Source organism: Phocoena phocoena, chromosome 18 (assembly GCF_963924675.1).
Source record: "Phocoena phocoena chromosome 18, mPhoPho1.1, whole genome shotgun sequence".
Lineage (NCBI taxonomy): Eukaryota > Metazoa > Chordata > Mammalia > Artiodactyla > Phocoenidae > Phocoena > Phocoena phocoena.
In genome coordinates this window covers 3,830,690-3,850,282 of record NC_089236.1, presented here as the reverse complement: position 1 = coordinate 3,850,282, position 19,593 = coordinate 3,830,690, and the positions used below count along the sequence as shown (strand labels likewise).

Genomic DNA, 19,593 nt, shown 5'->3' with positions numbered 1-19,593 from the left:
ACTAATTTTGGAAGGGTTGATACTAAGTTTTTTATGATACTAAGTCTTCCCATACAAGGAAATAGTATGACTTTCCATTTGGTTAAATCTTGTTGCATATACTTAGGTAAGATTTGGGGTGTTTTTCATGGAGGTACTATAAAAATTATTCCTATGAAATGTATAATTCTAATTGCTATTTTGAAAGGAATTACTATTCTCCTTGCATTTCTAAGCGCTCACTGTTAGAATTTAAAAAAAAAAGCTAGTGATTGCCAGGACAGAAAACAACTGCGGGTTTTTATATATTTATTATGAATCTGGCCACCTTATCAAATTTTCTTATAATCCTAGTATTTCTTTACTGGTATGTTTTGGGTTTTTTAGAGGTACAGTCATATATGAACATGTTTAACATGGCCATTTTTGGTGCATATATTTGTATAAGCACAGAAATATTTTACTTTTTCCTAGTATTTGTAATAGTTATTTAATTTTCTTGGTAGTTGCTGAAAATTCCAAAACAGTGCTGAGTTATATAGTGATGGCAGGAATCCCTGACTAATTTCTTATTTAAGATGAAATCATTTTAGAATTTTACCATTTATGGCAATATGCTACTGGTTTTTTTATAAACAGCCTGCATTATAGTTAATTGACTTCTTTCTTTCCTATATTATTTAGAGTCCTTATTTTGGAACGGGCAGCTGAATTGACTCAAAGCCTTTTGCACCATCTACTGATGGGATCACATTTTTCTTTTTTTGGCCGATACAGTGATACTTAGAAACATTTAAAAATTTTGAGCCTCCTATATTCCTGAAATAAATCCTTCTTTGTCAAATATTTTATTCTTTTGATACAACGTTGAATTCTATTTGCTGATACCTTATTTACAATTTTTATATTTATAAGTAAGGCTGGCTCAGTTTTCTTCAAATTCTGCTGGCTTGAAAATTAAGGAGGAGATATTTTCTGAAACAGTGTTAAAAAGTTATCTCTTCACTAAAAAATGGATAAAATGTAGTTAAAATCCATTTGATCATGGTAGCTTTTGTCACTGGTAGCCTCTTTAGTCTCATTCTACTCATAACCTAAAATGATGTAGAAATTGGACTATGGATATAACGAGCATCTAATAGGACGGCATTGATTCATGACCTTGGGAGATGGAGGAGTTTCAATGCTATGTAATCTGCTCTGAGAATGAGACTGAGAAAACGATGACTTTCTACTTTAGCTGGCTTGGGGAATCAAACATGAAGCATTAAGTACCGAAAAGGAAAAAAGCAATACTGCTTGCAGAAAATGGCAAGGGATATAAGTGATTCACTTTGTTATAAAGCAGAAACTAACACACCATTGTAAAGCAATTATACTCTAATAAAGATGTTAAAAAAAAAAAAAAAGAAAGAAAATGGCAAGGGAGACTCCAGCCCAGAAGAGGGGTCAGTAGCAATGTCTCAGATGTCACAAACTACCTCTTGCACTGGGTCTCTGTGGAGGGACCTGGAGTGGAAGCAAAGGCTAAACAGAGGAGTAACCACAAAATTGGAATACGGGGTAGTAGGGCTTAGACAGTAGTATTGTATCCATGTTACATTGTATGATTTTGATCATTACACTGCGGTTATGGAAGAGAATGGTCCAGCTATGCACTAAAGGATGAACAGCATGGGCATTATGTCTTAACTGACTCCCAACCGGCTCAGAAATATACGTGTTGGAGTGTGTGGGCACACGAGCCTACGTACGCACATGTGTGCGTGTCTTGAGAGAGACGCATATGGTAGGCAAAATGCCAATAATTGATGAGTCTGGGTATACCGTTCTTTGTACTCTTTTTTTGCAACTCTTCTCTAGGTTTCTATTTATTTCAACCAAAAGTTACCAAGACAGTTGCTATGGGGGCAGACTTCCAAGTCCTCAAAAGCTTTGGTCCTTCCAGTGATTGACTGTGGAGGCCAATGACCCTCTGACCCCACTGGATCTGACTGTCCCAACTCTGCCACCGCTCCCTGGTGACCGTCTCCCACACTGGTACTGTGGACCCGTGGTCACAGGGCCATTTCACCTGGGAATTCACTTCTCTGCTGCCATATCGTCTCTCATCTGGAGGATACAAAGGGTATAAAACATATCCCCAACCCTAGGGATCAGAGGTCATCGTGGGTCTTCAACTTTAATGTGGGTAATCACTGCTAGAAAGTTTTATTCAAATTTTTGTTTTGCTTCTCAGTACCTCTGAGAAACTCTTTGTTACATTAGGATGATGTCTGGGAAATCTGCATCTTCAAAGAAATCCTGGTGCTTCTCATGCAGGTGGTCTGGGGACCGTATCTTGACCAACATCATCCTACAGCCTATTGGCATCTGATGTGTAATAGCCACTCAGTACGAGCTTGTTGGATGCATCTGAACTGCCCGAGACTGCAGGGTGCTAAGGAAAGAACCTAGCACTCCTGCCTGAGCGTGAGAAGAGGGCTAAAATCCATTTTTATCGTGTAACCAGTGACATGCATTTCAGTCCTGAGCGCCAAACACAGCCTCCTAGGTCTCAGCCTTCTAGTTACAAGTACGTATGTGGGCCTGGGTTGGCCACTCCCAACACTGAATCGCGATGGAGCGGTCAGTATATTTCCCCCTAAACGGTCACATGATTTTAACGTACTCAAAACACTTTTAAGTCCTGCAAAGTTAACCATCTGTCCAAGGGGAGGCCCTGGAGCCCCTTTCCGTGTGGTAGGGGGTCAGAGTAGCTTTTCAAGCATAGGTGATAAGCGGCCATCAGTTCAGCCCTGCTCTCATCACCTGTCAGTTCTGTCTTTGGGGGCATAATTATTAGCAACAAATGTACTAGTGTACTTTGTAGTGAGTAACACACTTACCATCTTCTGAATGCTGCCTAAACCCAAGATCTTAGTCTACACGTGTGACCCTCTTAACCCGTCGAGCTACACAGGGCTGAAGCAACGTGTCGTATGCAGCATTTTATACATAACACCTAGCACAGCAGCTACTAAAAAAGGGTGTGTGTGGGGGGGGAGGAGTCTGAGAATGGACGATTTGAATAGCCAGCCACGAATGTATATACAAATTGTAAATACTTACAGCACCACGATTTATCTCATCGTGTGTCTGGTAACTTCCATCTATGTCTACCTATGATGGCTGCTTCAGAGTATAAACTCCCCCAGGGCAGAGAATGTCAGAGTTAGGGTCCAGAACAGGGGTGAAAGTGCAACTCCAGAAATGTGGCGTACTCGGGTCTCTACAGCACCAAGCTAGACCCCTTGCCAGTAAAAAAAGACTAAGTCATAAAAAAAGACATAGTCATGTTGGTCTATAGTTTATATTTATTTCTAGCTTTTGAATTCATTACAGTCAAGTAATGAAAACAGAGCTCTAAAACCATGAAAAACACCAAATAAGTAGATTACCATGCGCCATGGGAGCTGACAGCACTAACTGTGGGAGGAAACATTCTTCCACAAGGACAGATACGCTTTTAAGAAGGACACCAGGTAACACACTGTATATTCACATATGTTTAAGAATTCAGAAATAAAATCATGGAGTGGAGTGAGTTTGGACGTAGCTCAGAAATTTTTTTCTTGAGCTAAAAACATGGAAATGTTGCCCGGGCATTTAGTCAGGAGGTAACAAGGGTCTATTTTCAAGATATATGGGTTAATAATTTCATGGGGTTATTCAAGCATGATCTCCTCTGATTGAAACCACGTGTGGAGAGTGGGCTTCTGCAGGATGTGGGGCAGCAAAAAGGCCCTAAAGATGTATTTGCGCTGCCTGCCATGGAGGCAGATGAGGGACTTAGATACACTTCCCAGACACAAACAGTTTAGTTCTGCATGCCATCAGAGAGAAACGGAGACTGCTTACCACGTTGTACAAGCCGATGCACCAACGTTCAAATAAAATCTGCCCAGAAAATCCATTAACAAAGGCGAACCAAAGCTGAAAGAGAAAAAAGTTCATGAAGTTTTGTATCAATATTGACCTAAATGTTTCCATTCACTGAAGGCGTAGTGGGGAATGTGGACCACCAGCTGGACGCAGCTGCCGAGAGATAAAGAGCCAGAGGGTCACAGGCGTTGCTCTTTCATAAAATACAGATTCCCAGTATCACAAATACCAATATTTTAACGAAAATTTAAGGCGTACATCGACTTTAAGGGGTAGCACGTACATATTTACAGAAAAGCAATTTATGTTTAATTTACATCTAATATGTTTTGTGTCAGCACTTTCTCAATACTGGAAGGGTCTCAACTTCATGTTCTTTCTCCTATAAAGTTGACTCGATAAATATGATTCATCTTTGTAGGACTTTCAAATAGATAAAAATAAATTAAAAACCACAGAAACTCCTCTGTTGGTCATGTGTGTTCTTAGCTCATAAAATACTGACCCTCCTTAATCAAATGTCCACCACCTCAGCAAAGGGCAACACACAATAATAGGAAAGAAACATGCTCAAATCATCTTTTGGAGTAACATGGGATGTATAAATAAATTAAGTACAGATTATGTCTTCAAGTAGACCATAATTCTAATTGATTAGGCAAGACTGACATAAAAACAACTGCAGAGCAAAGTGCCAGGGACATGAACGACAAAAAAAAAAATTATTGGGACTTCCCTGGTGGTGCAGTGGTTAAGAATCCGCCTGCCAATGCAGGGGACACGGCTTCGAGCCCTGGTCCGGGAAGATCCCACGTGCCGCGGAGCAACTAAGCCCGTGCGCCACAACTACTGAGCCCGTGCGCCACAACTACTGAGCCCGTGTGCCACAGCTACTGAAGCCCATGCGCCTAGAGCCTGTGCTCCGCAACAAGAAGCCCGCTCACCGCAACTAGAGAAAGCCCGTGTGCAGCAACGAAGACCCAACACAGCCAAAAATAAATAAATAAAATAAATAAATTTATAAAAGAAAAAAATTATCTTCGAGAAGGAACCATTACCAGGTATAATTAGGAGAAGATATGGAGGTGGTGAGAGTGAAGCAGAAGATGGGCGAGCCATAAGGAGGCTGAATGGAAACCTGATTTAGAAAAATAGTAAATACAGAAATACAGGATACAAAACGCCGCTGTTTAAAATTCAGCTGAATTTATATGATACAGCAGGATCCCGGTGATGTGGGGTAGTCTTTTAATGTACCCCATGCTAATCACAGAATCCACCTTAGTGGTGTAATATCATGACAGACTGAATCCATTACTACCGTGGAAGGACTCTGGCAACACGGAACAGCCACCCCATAATAATCTGGGTTGAGATTAACTCTGCTACTGACATTTTTACTAAGTCAGATTTTTCTAAGTCAGTTTCTTGACTCCCCCAGACTAAGTTTCCTGAGCCAGGAATTGTTCCCAGATTTGCACAACTGCAGCCAGTAGGACGCTCGGTACAAACAGGGACTCAGTCACCATGTCCCAGTGGGATCGAACGAAATACCTCAATTCGACTTCCAGATAGAGTTTTCTTAGCACAGCTTTCATCATCTCATTCCCTCATTCAAAGGACTACCAGGGATCCCTCCGAAATCTAAGATAAGCTTGCTGACCTTCAAAAACCCTTCCTCACTCCTATTTACTCTTCATTTCAACTACCTCCCCAGAGGTCCCCATGAGGCCTGGCTATTCTCAGTGAAGAAATATTGGTGGAGAATTAAGAATCACAAGTTTGTGCTCTGCTCTGCGCTCAGAATGCTGTTACCACACCTATTCAAATATTAGCCATCCCTAAAACAACAGTTTTATTTGCACGGCCTCCCTATCACATGAGGTCTCGGCAATCAGTACTCCAACCAAACTTTTAGTGCAATGAGAGTCCAGATCCACACCTGATTCAAGCATACTTATAAAGTGCTTCAAGGGTCTTAACCTAATTTTCCCAAGATTGTGTTATACTTTTCTATTCTCCTATTCAAACAATACAGAGAACATTGATAAATATCTAGTGAACACAACTATTTCATTGTTTAATTCAGTTAATGTGGTGCCTTTTGCTGAAGGTAGAGTAGTACTATTTTTACTGTCCTCCCCTCCCTAATACCAATAGAAAGCAGCAAAACCATTGAAAATAGAAAAGTTATTTTCAATGAAATTATGAGATAGCCTTAATTAAAACTACAAATGACATAGAATAGAGGCTGATAAATATGATGAAGTAGGATCAAATCAAGGGAGAATGTCAATAGAAGACAAAACCTTCCGACGGAAAAGGTTTCCAACAAAGAGGTGGAACAACCCCAGAAAGAGCTGAATCAGCTCTTCTTCAGAGGGTGAGATACAGAGGTAGGTACGAGTCATGGCTGAGGTCCCTGGTCCAATTCAACACAGCAGGCAAACTGCAGTTCAAGGGCAATGCGCACACAAATGCCTTTTCCCCCCAGAAGTGACTGAGGAGAATGGCAGGGCACGGGACCGAGCAAAGAGAGCAATCAACTCAGCCGATACCAATCGAGGCAAAGTGAAAAGAAATAAATGCAAATTCACCTAACAGAAAACCTGTGATGCACAGAAATTCCCTGTGAGGCATAGAGGCCTCCAAGTCACCTGAGGAGAAGAAATGGTGGCGAGGGAGGTGGTCATTACTACAAAGTGACCGGTGACCAGTGCGGAAGAGACATACTGATGAGAAAGTGTTCTGAAAAAACTGTGAAGCCCCCTCCCCTAGACATCATCAAAAAATAACAAAGAAGAATATGACATATAAATAAATGATAATAATATGAAACAATCTCCACAGGAAGAACCAGGTCAAAGCACAGAAAAATATTTTGAATGCTCCTGACAAGGCGAAAAGAGCTAAAGAATATGTGGCCTTTCATTGAAACAAGAGCTAAAATAAGATGTGTAAGATATCAAAGAAGGAAACAAATAAGGAAAGGTCGATGTGACAGATTAAGGCCATGGAAATAAAACCCAGAATGGACACTGCTGAAACCAGTCAGGGTAGGGTAGGGCAGGCTCGAGAAAACTGAGCAATGAACAAAAGTTAACACTGAATTTAAGAGAAACTGACTGCCTTCCAAAGATAACAACAACAACAAAAACCCCAAAAGGTGTACCTTAAAAAAAAAAAACAACAAAGGAGAGGGCTTCCCTGGTGGCACAGTGGTTGGGAGTCCGCCTGCCAATGCAGGGGACACGGGTTCGAGCCCTGGTCCGGGAGGACCCCACATGCCACAGAGCAGCTAAGCCCATGTGCCACAGCTGCTGAGCCCGCACTCTGGAGTCCGGGAGCCACAACTACTGAGCTCGCGCACCTAGAGACCGTGCTCTGCAACGGGAGAGGTCATAATGGTGAGAGGCCCCCGCTCGCTGCAACTAGAGAAAGCCCGCATGCAGCAGCGAAGACCGAACGCGACCAAAAGTAAATAAATAAAATAAATAAATTTATTTGTAAAAAGGTATAAAAAAAAAAGCATAGAAACAAATGTTCGAAGATATAATAGAAGAAAAATTCCTGAAATATTCTAAAACCTTAATCAGCCAATAAATAGAGAAGACACCTTTTGTCTCCAGGAAACAAAACAACGGCCACCAAAAGATCAACAACCACACAAACCCTGATACATGAATTAATGAGTTTAAAAATTTTATAGGATCAGTTTTTTAATATATTCGGGCAGAAAAAGCAATTAGCCTACGAGGGGAAAAGTCAAGTTGGCTTCATGTTTCTCGGGTACAGTAGACAACACCGGAAGTCAGCAGTGAATGTTCACAAGTCCTTAGGGAAATAAAGCATGAAGAGGATTTCAGCAAAAGGTAGAAACCAAGGAAACATCAAGAGCTGAAAACATAACATGAAACATGACGACAGAAGTAATACCAAATATGTGTTATATTAATAATACATTTTAAAATGCTGAATGGATAAAAATATAAACCCCCAAATATATGCTAAGTACAAGAGAAATGTGAAAAAGAAACACTATTCGAATAAGATTGAATTCGTGACCCTAACTTACAAAGCCCTAGAGTGGACAAGGCCCTCGCCTGCCATTCTGAGCTCACTGCCTTTCCTCACGGAGCTGCAGTGGCCCTGCACTGCTTCCCTGCAAGCACCAAGTATGGACCCAGCGTCATTATCTTGTACCCAAATGTGAGGCAACTATGTCAACAACACTTGGTTAATAAACCACCTTTATCTCACGCTGCTGAAATGCCCTTTAACATATAATAAATTACCATTCTGTATAGGAAAAGTTATACCTGTATAGTATTGTGGTCTCCCTCCATATACTCAAACTAATCACAGATGGCTTGAACACTTAACCATAAAAAACGAACTCAAAGCGTTAGGAGAAAACAGGAAAAAAAAGTTATTTTTTGCATGTGAAACTGACTCTGTATGACAAACTCAGAAATCAAACAAAAAGAGGAATAAATTTGAAACAATTCATTTCCACAGCAAAAAATATTAATAAAGAGGAATAAATTTGAAACAATTCATTTCCACAGCAAAAAATGTTAATAAAGAGGAATAAATTTGAAACAATTCATTTCCACAGCAAAAAATGTTAATAAAGAGGAATAAATTTGAAACAATTCATTTCCACAGCAAAAAATATTAATAAAGTTGAAAGAAGATGCATAAACAGTACACATATGTTTGTAACGTCTGTGCAGATCTAATTTCCTTACTATATAAAGAGTTCCTACAAATAAGAAAGAATATGCCAACAAGCTGTTAGGAAAACAGGGAAAGAATATACAGGCAGTGTGATCACAGGACACAAAACCACTTATAAATGTAGGAAATCTCACTTTTTATGAAACACACACACAAAGGGATATCTTTTTTTTTTTTTTTTTTTTGCGGTGTGTGGGCCTCTCACTGCTGTGGCCTCTCCCTCTGCGGAGCACAGGCTCCGGACGCGCAGGCCCAGCGGCCATGGCTCACGGGCCCAGACGCTCCGCGGCATGTGGGATCCTCCCGGACCGGGGCACGAACCCGTGTCCCCTGCATCGGCAGGCGGACCCCCAACCACTGCGCCACCAGGGAAGCCCGGGATATCATTTTTTTACCCAACAAATGGGCGAAGATTTAAAAGCTTGATAACCAGAGAAAACAGCTACCCTGATACCCAGATGGTAATATAGCATTGTCCACAAATATGTTTAACATATTTTCCCTTTGACCCAGCAATTCCACTTTTAGGAACATACTCTATATCCTATAGCTATAATCACATAGTATTCGACATAAAAATACAAGGATGCTACCATGGCATTATTTGGAAGGATAAGACATTAGAACCTGCACGTACATTGGTAGCTAGTTAAATGGATATAATTCATCCACAGCGATGAAATACTATGCAGACATTAAAAAGAGCAATATAGGTGTGTGAGCATGGTAATACAGAACTCTCACTGATATATTATTACATGAAAAATAGCAAGGTATATGTTGAGTAGTCATGATTATATAGAGCAGGTGTACACACTCTCATATGCATGGCGACTTTCTGGAAGACCCATAAGAAACTGTTCATTATCTTGAGGGAGCAGAAGTGTTCTCTAGGTGGTAGTATGGAGACTCACTCATACCTCTCGTACTATTTTGAACTTTTTAAACACGTTCATGTTTTATTTAGATAACTGTTTCGAGCAGTTATTCTCAGCTAGGGTTGATTTTGCCTTTGAGACACTTGACGATGTCTGGAAACTGTTCTGAGGGTGCTGTTGGCACCCAGAGGGTAGAGGCCAAAGATTCTGCTAAATACCCTACAATGCCCGGGTGAGTTCCCTACAGCAAAGAATTATTTGGTCCAAGATGTCAAGGGTGCCACTATTGAGAAACCCTGGATGAAAGAAATAGGTTCATTAGGTCAACCTGATAAAACTTCGAAATAATGCTGTAACGTGTTTGTTATAAGCAAAAAAACGCCATGGGACAGACTGCAGGAAGCCATGATTAAATCTGTGTGTAGCGGGTGAGGATTCAGAAATCTTCGCTTCTTTTTGAGTAACTACTCTCTGGCCTGACGCCTCATGCATAGAACCACAGGCCTTACTCTTTAGAGGCCGTGGTAGCAATGCATGTGAATGCAGAACTTGACAAAAGTAGATCCCTAAACCAGGAATATATCTTGATAAATTATTAATGAGAAATCACTTTAAAGACTGAGAGTGAATTTCATATAACTATGACATTCTAGTTGTTGAAAATACACAGTAAGGGGAAAAGATCCTAAGAAATCAAGCTTCTCTTTCTCAGCATTAACCTTTGCTCTGAGCAATCCTAACCATGTCACAATTTTCAGTCTTTACTTCAGATTAACATCCTTGATTAGTTGAATGCTGAGATATTTCCTCTAAGCAGCCAGTGTTCTGATTCTGTCCAAGTTGGCACTGGCTGGGCCACATGTTTCTTCAAAGATTTTTGATATGTTTGTCCTAATTTTTATCAGTTGCAGGTGCCGCGGCTTTTTGAAAAGTATAAAGCAGCTAATTTTCAACATTTCCAGTTCAGTTTCAACCTTCATTCAAATAATCCATCATTAGATGATCAGACCTGTTTATTTCATTGGAAAGATTTATTTGGGAGAGAAAAAATTAAAACCTAAGTAAACAAAACAAACACAATTCATCTTCTAATTTCAAAATCCATGACCTGGTTTTCTCTTACACTGTAAAGACTCAAACTTGATTTTATTTTGGCAAGATTCCCCTAGGTGAAATGGAAAAAGTAGGAGAACACACCGTATTTTAAAATATTTATGTAAACGTACCGAGTTTTTACTTTATTTATTCACAGGACAGGTACACGATGGCTCCCTGACACACTATAAAATCAGACTTTCACAGTGGTTAGTCATATACAAATGTTGATTCATCTACAAAAACGAAAGCACTGTGCCATTCATAAACATCAGTGTCATTTCTGGAGGACCACGGTTTCAAGCTACACGCCCAAGCGCACGGTCCGCAGTACAGACAGACTGCCCGCCCCCTCTGCTGTGCGGTTACTTGGACCACGGCTTCTACAGCCACTAAATCTTACGCTTCTGGATTAAGGGGGCAAAGATTCCTCTGCTTTCACTCTGTTAACTAGGAATGCTATTAAATGGATACAGTCAAAGCAGAGAGCCAGGTTCTGCCCGGACGGCCTCAGACTTGTGAGCTGGGAGGAATACTGGCCAGTAGTGATGGTTTGCCAAGCTCCTGGGGTCTCTCCTGCTCAAATGTAGCGCTGTTATGAGCGAACTGACCCACACTTATTAAATGGCTTTTCCTTCTTGGAAAAAGATCCTTTTTTTGCTTTAACTGCTGCCCCACTGCCAAAAATGCAGTAACCGTCCTGGCTAATTGCACAGACTCCTGTCTACGGGTCCCAGCCGCCACTGTACCACCTTGGCAGCTGGACCTGCTGCCACTCAGATTCTCAGCTCCCAGCCACATACTTGGATGATTGCTTCATCCGGGAATGGGGGGAACTGTTCCTCAATTTACTCGGCTCTTCCAAGACCCACGGTAGAGGACTGAAGTGGAAAAGTACCCTACAGAGAGTAATTAAATAAATTAGCCATTCGGTCTCTCACTAAAGTGGCAAACATCATGATCTAGTGATATGCAGTCAGGTCTGAGCTGATTAGAGATACCTGTTTAAAAGTCAAAGGGCTACAATCTTTTTGGAATTCGATCTGGCAGTATGCATTAGGATAAAAAAGAAGCATACACTTCATCTAGAAATTCTATTTTTAGAAGTTCATTTCTCATAAATCAAAGCACCTGTATATAAAAACGTATGTTGTTTTGCAGTGCTGTTAACAGTGGGAAACAAAACAAAACAAAAAGCATAGGGGGAAACCCCTTAAAGTTCTTTATTAGGGGATAAATGCAGCAATTCTATCTTTTAAAATGTAAAATCTATATGTATGTAAATGGAGGAATGTACGCCAAAGAAACAGTATGAGATTGACAAAAGAAAAGGCAAAATGACTAGGTAAGTCATTAGGTAGGTAGACAGGAAATTAAGGGAGAAAAGTCAGGATGCTATTACAGGGTAAGGATTATCAGAAATTAAAAAATAATAACAGCACAAGAATAACAGTAGTAGCAAGATAGCCTAGGAACTTCCCCTCCAGTATCTCTCTTTTTTTTGCTGTTCGTGGGCCTCTCACTGTGTGGCCTCTCCCGTTGCGGAGCACAGGCTCCGGACGCGCAGGCTCAGTGGCCATGGCTCACGGGCCCAGCCGCTCCGTGGCATGTGGGATCCTCCCGGACCGGGGCACGAACCCGCGTCCCCCGCATCGGCAGGCGGACTCCCAACCACCGCACCACTAGGGAAGCCCTGTATCTATTCTTTTTTAGGTATTTTTCCCATATAGGTTATTACACAATATTGAGTGGAGTTCCCTGTGCTATAGAGTAGGTCCTTGCTGATTATCTATTTCATAGAGAGTACTGTTAATCCCAAACTCCTAATTTATTCCTCCCCACACCTTTCCCAAACTTTATTTTTAACGAACGAATGGAAAGAAAACCACACACTACAGAACTGTCATTGTTGTTTTTGATGATGATGATAAAAGCTAATGTGTATTTAATGCCTACTCTGCACAGAACCTTCGAGCAGAACCTTCTAAATGGAGTATAGTATCTCATTTAAAGCTCCTAGCAACCCTAACAAATAGGCATGGTCTGCATTTCACAAATGAGGAAATCAGGGCACAGAGACAAAGATATTGTAGCTGCTACCAAATAGGTGTTTGATAGACTGTTATAGTTAGTAACAGTAGACCCTACCTAACAAATCAGTGACTTTTTAAAAAAGAAAAACAAGTTAAGGCGATTCAGAATCAAATCAATATTTAAGGCAACTAACCATGCTGTTGACAGTTTAAGATTGTGACAGAAACAAAATACTTCACAACTATAAGCGCGTCAGCAGTTCAAAAACACTTATTAACAAAATGATCTCATTCTTAAGCCTCTAATGCCATGGAAGGAAGCTAAGGCTCCTTTTCAGATTAAGATCTAAACTCCTTTGAAAAACACACCACATAACAAAATGCAATCACTCTGGTTTTAAAAACATTTCCCAGCAATATTTCAAGCTGAAATCTCACAGTCCTTCGCTAAATATGGTTGAAATCGACCCAGCAGACAAAAGTAAGCCTCTCACCTTTCATTATCCAGATTTTTTGAATAAAAAAACACAAATTTATACTAACATGACCATCTAAGTTATGTTTAAAGGGATTAGAATGTCAAAAGCATAAAAGAGGAATATCACATGCAAATAAATATAGCATACGATGCGCACGTAGAAATTTTCTTGCTTCAGTTTAAACGTTTTCTTTTCCATTAAAATCCCAAACGACGTAAGACGTTGAATCTTACAGCTCAAAAGTCCCACAAGTTAGTAAAGGGAAATCTCATAAACACTTTCAATGTTTCCTTAATTTTTCAGGGCTACCAAACGACATGCTTATCCTACGGACCATCAGGTAAATACAGAATCGTGTTTCCTTCCCATAAAAGATCATAATACCGACCAGATGGAGTACGCACAATTAAATCGATTTTTAATACGGAATTCTTGGCACAATAGAATGTAATCGCTCCAAATTGTGTCAGGGACTACTTACATTTCTTAATAGTTCAAGGCTCAGACTCTCAGCCCAAAACCCGTGCTCCAGTGTTAGGAGACCAAATCGCCCTGGAGGCTAGCAATGAAATAATGAAGCTTTCATCTGGGATCACTGGTTAGGATCTGTTCCCGTCCATTAATGACAGTTGTTTCCAACCTCCTGGTGTTGGAACAGTGGCAGGGGGTTTATTACAGAAGAGGTAGCAGAAATATGTATAAGATCATTCCGTTTACGGATAGGACCTACAGCAAATATCTGAGAACGTGTGTTTTATAACCAATAAAGGAATGCTCTTAACATACGGATGGTAAGATTTAATGCCTGGCTCCAAAGACCAGGGATGTAAGAAGGCAAGACTTCTGATACCGTCTCTCCATCCCCTTCAGCCACTTGAGGCCTGCAACCTGGGCGAGGTGTGACATTTCTTTTCCTAATTTTTTGTTCTGGAAAGTGGGGGGAAAGGTCTGTCTCCTCTCTCAGAGAAGGATTAGAAAAATCATATGTATTTTTAAAAGTTCAGTTATCGAACTCTTTACTAAGACCCTGCTTCAAATTATGCTGTGCTACATGCAGCAGTCACAAAGGTGAAGCAGACACCGTCCTTGCCCTTAAAGACCTCACTCTGGTCGAGGACAAGTTTGGGATGAATCCGAAGTATGGGAAAGTTCTTTGGGAAATGGGTTCTGTCTATAGGACTCACCGCAGCTTTCCCGAAGGTGGTAGGTACTTGCTGGGTCTGGAAGTGTCAGATTCTATCATCAGCTCATGGGGGCAGAGGACTATTAAAGGCAGAGGAAAGACTTGTATGTAATCATAGCAGCTGTGAATTTCCAGGTGGCCAGAACAAGGAGAATGAAGTGAGAGGAGAGGGCTGGCTTCAGACTCTGAAGGACACCGGACAGCTGTTCTTCAAGGTTGAGAACAGCGCTGCACACATTGCCCTAGAGAAATTTGAGAACTGTGCATCTACATATCTGAAAAAAGTCGCTCAGTATAGCTTTTTAAATTTTATTGTGGTAAAATGTACATAACATTTACCATTTGAACCGTTTTTAAGGGTACAGCTCAGTGGCATTAAGTACTCTGACACTGCTGTAAAATCATCACGGCCACGTCTCCAGAACTCGTTCATCGCTCCGAGCTGAAAGGGTTCCCGTAACCAGCAACTGCTCGTTCGTTCCTCCCCCGAGTCCCTGGTAACCGCTGTTCTGCTTTCTGTCTCTCTGAATTTAACTATTCCAGTTACTTCACATGAATGGAATCGGGCAATATTTGTCCTTTTGGGTCTGCCTGATGCCTCTTAGCATAATGTTCTCAAGGTTTATCCACGTGGTAGCAATTAGCAGAATTTCAGTCCTTTGGAAGCCTGAATAGTATCTCAGTGTCTGTACAGACCACGTTTTGCTTATCTATTCAATCGCCGATGGACACTTGGGTTGCTTCCACCTTCTGGATACTGTGAATAACGCTCTTGTGAACACTGATGTCCACGTAACTGTTCAAGTCCTTGCTTTTGATTCTTCGGGGCATACAACCAGAATGGAATTGCTGGATTATACGGTAATGCTGTGTGTTCAACTTTTACAGGAATTTCCATACTGTCTTCCACAGTGGCTGCACCATTTTACTTTCCCACTAGCAAGGCACAAAGCTTCCAATCTCTCTGTCTTCTCGCCAACACTTGTTACTTTCTGTGTCTTTTTTTAAAAAAATAGTGGCCATCTTAATGAGTGTGAATTGGTATTTCACTGTGGTTTTGGTTTGCACTTCCCTACTGGTGAGTACACAACCAGAGGTGAAGCTTGGAGGTGAGAGGGCGGAGGACGAGTTTGTTTTGGGGGGCGTGGGAAATGTGCAGTACCTGGGGGCTCTCCAGGGAGAAATTCACAGTGCAAGGGTGATGCTCAGGGGAGAAGCTATATAAGGAAAATGTCTGTAATATTAGTAAATAGATAGTAATCACATCAACGGGAGACAAAGTCATCCAGTGAGGGACACTGTGTCAGGAAGAAAGAGGAAATCCATGGACGGGCCTCCGGGTGACAGCAACATTTACAGATCAAGGGCCAAAGACAGAAGCAAAGCAGAGGCACTATGCATTAAATTTTATAAATGGTACTTAAAGTTTATAGCTCATTTATTTTAACCCTAAGTAAATATTTATTCACGGGCCAGGCACTTCTGGAAGTCTACCCAGAGGCTTTCACTTATACATGACTGGCCAGAGCAAGGCACAAAGCCTGGTCCAGAACCATTGCTCTGGGGGTTGTGGAAGGGAGCTATGGGGAAAAAGGTTACAGGTGAGATCAAGTGAGTCCAACAACCCTGTCTGTGCGATCACAGCAAACACCACGTGAGACAAAAGCTGCAATCATGCCACGCTTTGTAAAAGCACTCGCCTACCCTGCCCTTTGTCCCAGCTGTGATGTTCAAAGTTCCTAATGATCAGTGTGGGGCCCTGACAAGTGGCAGCTTCCTCAAATGCCCCAAATTGAGAGCTGCTTCAGTAGGTTTAATCTCAGGGTCTCTGAATGAATTAGAACGGGAAATATCAACAGAAGCATCACCTCTCTCAGAGGTGCCCCAGGCCTTACAGAGGTGTCAGTATAGGGGAGAGTGACGCCGGTGAATGAGACTTACAGCTTCACATGCAAAACCTCCTTGAACACTTTTTCCTTTTTCTTCCCCCTCTTCTCAGCTTTTATTTTCAGAAGGAATATGTCCTCAATAAATTCAAAGCAATCAAACTACTCTGATGGCATTTTATTGCCTTTTGTTTAATCATGGCATTATTAACGTTTAGAACATAATTTAAAATAATTTTGAGGCATCGATATAGCAACCTGTCTAGTTTAAGTGAATGTATTTATGATTTCAGAATAACAGTTTAACAACCAGCAGAAATATTTTTCAGTCTTGCTAAAAGGCCTAGACAGAGTCACAGCAAGTACTGAAGGCACTAATTACAGCCTGGTATGTATTTTATGGGGAGTTAAATTCTCAAAATAGCCTTTCTTGCTACAGATACTTGTCAGTCTTAGACTTCCACTAAATAAGCTAATATACAATTTAACTTGAATCTTATATAGAACACAGTTAATTATTAACAGCTGGGAAAAATTCAAGAATTCATTCCAGAGAAAGCCCTCTTGATTGCTATCCAAGGATGTATGCACATACATGGCAATAATGATGCATTCTTTATACTTGCACAATAGAAAACCCTTTTTCACAACAGGATATGAAGGAACAGGCATAGTGCCTGGCAATATTTAGATTTGCTAAGAAGTTTGTTCTCAGTTATTTTTGTAACTTTTTTTGGAAATTCTTTCAGGAGAGGAAAATAAATGTGATAAACAATGGAAAGTGCTGTCACCTTTCACTGCAGGGCCAAATTACTACGAGCGCACTTTAATTTTATGATCATCTGAAATGTATTAATTTACTCAGCGTTTCAATGTTTACAGTATTTGATGAGCGTTACAATATGTAAATAAGAAATAAAAGAGCTAATTAAAGAAAGCCTAAAAGCACATATTGGAGCTTCTACGAAGAACTTTCAAAAAACAGAAAAGAAAACCTAGACAAAATAGAGAAAAATACAGGAACAGAAGAAAACTTCAAATAAATTTTATTTCATATCCTCAAAGAGATATGAGAAGATATTACACCTATAAACGAAGATGGGAATGTTACTCTAAAAGTAGGGGGAGAGGGGCTTCCTGGTGGCTCAGTGGTTAAGAATCCGCCTGCCAGTGCAGGGGACACGGGTTCGAGCCCTGGTCCGGGAAGATCCCGCATGCCACGGAGCAACTAGGCCCATGTACCACAACTACTGAGCCTGTGCTCTCGAGCCGGCAAGCCATGACTACTGAAGCCTGCGCGCCTAGAGCCCGTGCTCCGCAACAAGAGAAGCCACCGCAATGAGAAGCCCGTGCACCACAAGGAAGAGTAGCCCCTGCTCGCTGCAACTAGAGAAAAGCCCGTGTGCAGCAACAAAGACCCAACGCAGCCATGAATAAATAAATTTATTAAGAAAAATAAAAGTAGGGGGAGAAAGAAATAAAGCACTTGCAAATTAAAAAGAAATAAAAAGATTAATATTTTTTAAAAACCTCAATAATGGGGCTAGCAGATAAGACAAGGAATCTCTAATAGAGCAAAGAATAAGACAGAGTAATATTAAAGAAAATATAAGCAGCTTGGGAGATACATCCAGAAGGTTCAATATATGACTAAGCTATAGAAAGACAAAATGCAGAAAATGGAGGATAATGTTACAAAAAAAAAATAATACAGGAAAATTTCCCAGACTAAAGAAAACCAGTCTCTAGGTTGAAAAGGCACACAAAAGAAAGACGATCCCTCCCGTTCCCCAGGTTTTGCAAATTTCAGAACATTAAACATACAGAGAAGACAGAAAACTATTCTGGAGTCTAAATACAATGGACTGGGAATCAGAATTGCGTTGTTTCTCTCCAGCCAACCAGAAGAAAGTTAAAAAACACATAGAACTCTGAGAGGAAAAGAATTTCAGCCTAGGATTTTATACCCAGCCCATCTACCAACCAAATACAACCACAGAATAAAGATACTTCTGGTTATCCAATGTCTCAGAAATACACTACCTATGTAATACTTCTTAAGAATCTACTGATATGTGTGCATCAGGAACACGAGTGAAGCAGTTGAGAATAAAGATGACAAGGGGTCCAGGAAACAAATTTCAGTAGCAGAAGGAAGGTCCTGAGAACAAGAGATCTGGATGGAGCCTGGAGGACAGGGCTTCAGAAGGGAGAGGAAGGTGGGCAGGAGATGCAAGGAAACACGTGCTAGGATACAGCACCTGGAGAGTATTCTGCAGAGTATTAAAAGTATGCGGAATTCAGTGAAGGCAACAGACAAAAAGAACGGTTTTTAGAAACTACGGGCAAAACTGAAACCTAAGCAAGAAAGGAAAAATAATCCTAACATACTCCTTGGCTCTAGAGCAAACATTATTTGCATCACTTTAAAGCGGTTAACATGGATCCTTGCATTAATAAAATGATAGATGTAACTACCCTGGGAGGAGGGGAGGTAGGGCAGGGCTGGATGGGAGGGAATTCCTCACCTACCAAAACAGGAGGTCAAAGGTAAGGTGTGAAATAGACAAGCCAACACAGAGCACAGGCGTGTTCACTGGAGATAGAAAGATAATTTCCAGGAGAAACATCCCAAAGGGCTTTTCTTTTGGAATTATGATCAGAGGAGAAATGAAAGTAGGGGTAAGGATGGTCATTTTTAATGGAATGTGAATATATACAAACTCCCAATGTATACATGTATATACATACACACACATATCCTATGCCTCCTGGTACTACGACTTTTAAGTTTTAAGTAAACTACATGTTTTATTTTGATTAGGAAATGTAGTATAATTGACTGTATTTCCCAGAAACGTTATTTCCCAAATTACTGACTACCTGATGTTGGTTTTATTTCTGTATTGACATTTGGATTATATTTTTCTACTGCCAAGGTTATACCACTGATGTTGCTGTATATTTCATTGCCAAGTGCCTTCCACACCCTAATTATCTACTTAAAATCATGTTATTACAGCCCACTCAGCATAGCTTATATAATTAAGAGGGGAAAAAAACAAAGACGAGAGGGTCTTTCAGTACAGTTATGGGTATTGTTTTCTCTTAGGTGAGGCAAAAGGCAAACATTTTGTATAACTATTAAGTTCATCCCTTAAGATTCTTAACTCTAACAAGACTTAACAGGGCAAACTGAAAACAGAAGGATGAAATAAGATGTGAAGATGGTGATAATTCTATCCTTGAATATTTCCAAGAAATCGGAAAAGATCATCAAAGATTTGAGGGTAGGAACTAATATACCATAATCACATCAAAAACTGTTAAAACAATTCAAGGGGCCAACCCAGGAAATAAGCGACCTGCCTGCAGTTCCGCAGCTGAAGGTTCAAT

The 19,593-nt window shown here is 40.6% G+C and overlaps 1 protein-coding gene across 2 annotated transcripts in view; it reads right to left on the bottom strand.

Moving 5' to 3' along the window:
• ATP8A2 (ATPase phospholipid transporting 8A2) overlaps positions 1-19,593 on the bottom strand; it is a 442,872-nt gene that overhangs the window by 150,851 nt on the left and 272,428 nt on the right. The window contains exon 27 of one of the 2 annotated variants that reach the window (XM_065895899.1): positions 3,880-3,954. The exons of the other annotated variant lie outside the window; for it this stretch is intronic. Coding sequence (XP_065751971.1) covers positions 3,880-3,954 — 75 coding nt within the window. The remainder of the gene's footprint in view (positions 1-3,879; positions 3,955-19,593) is intronic. 2 annotated transcript variants of the gene reach the window in all.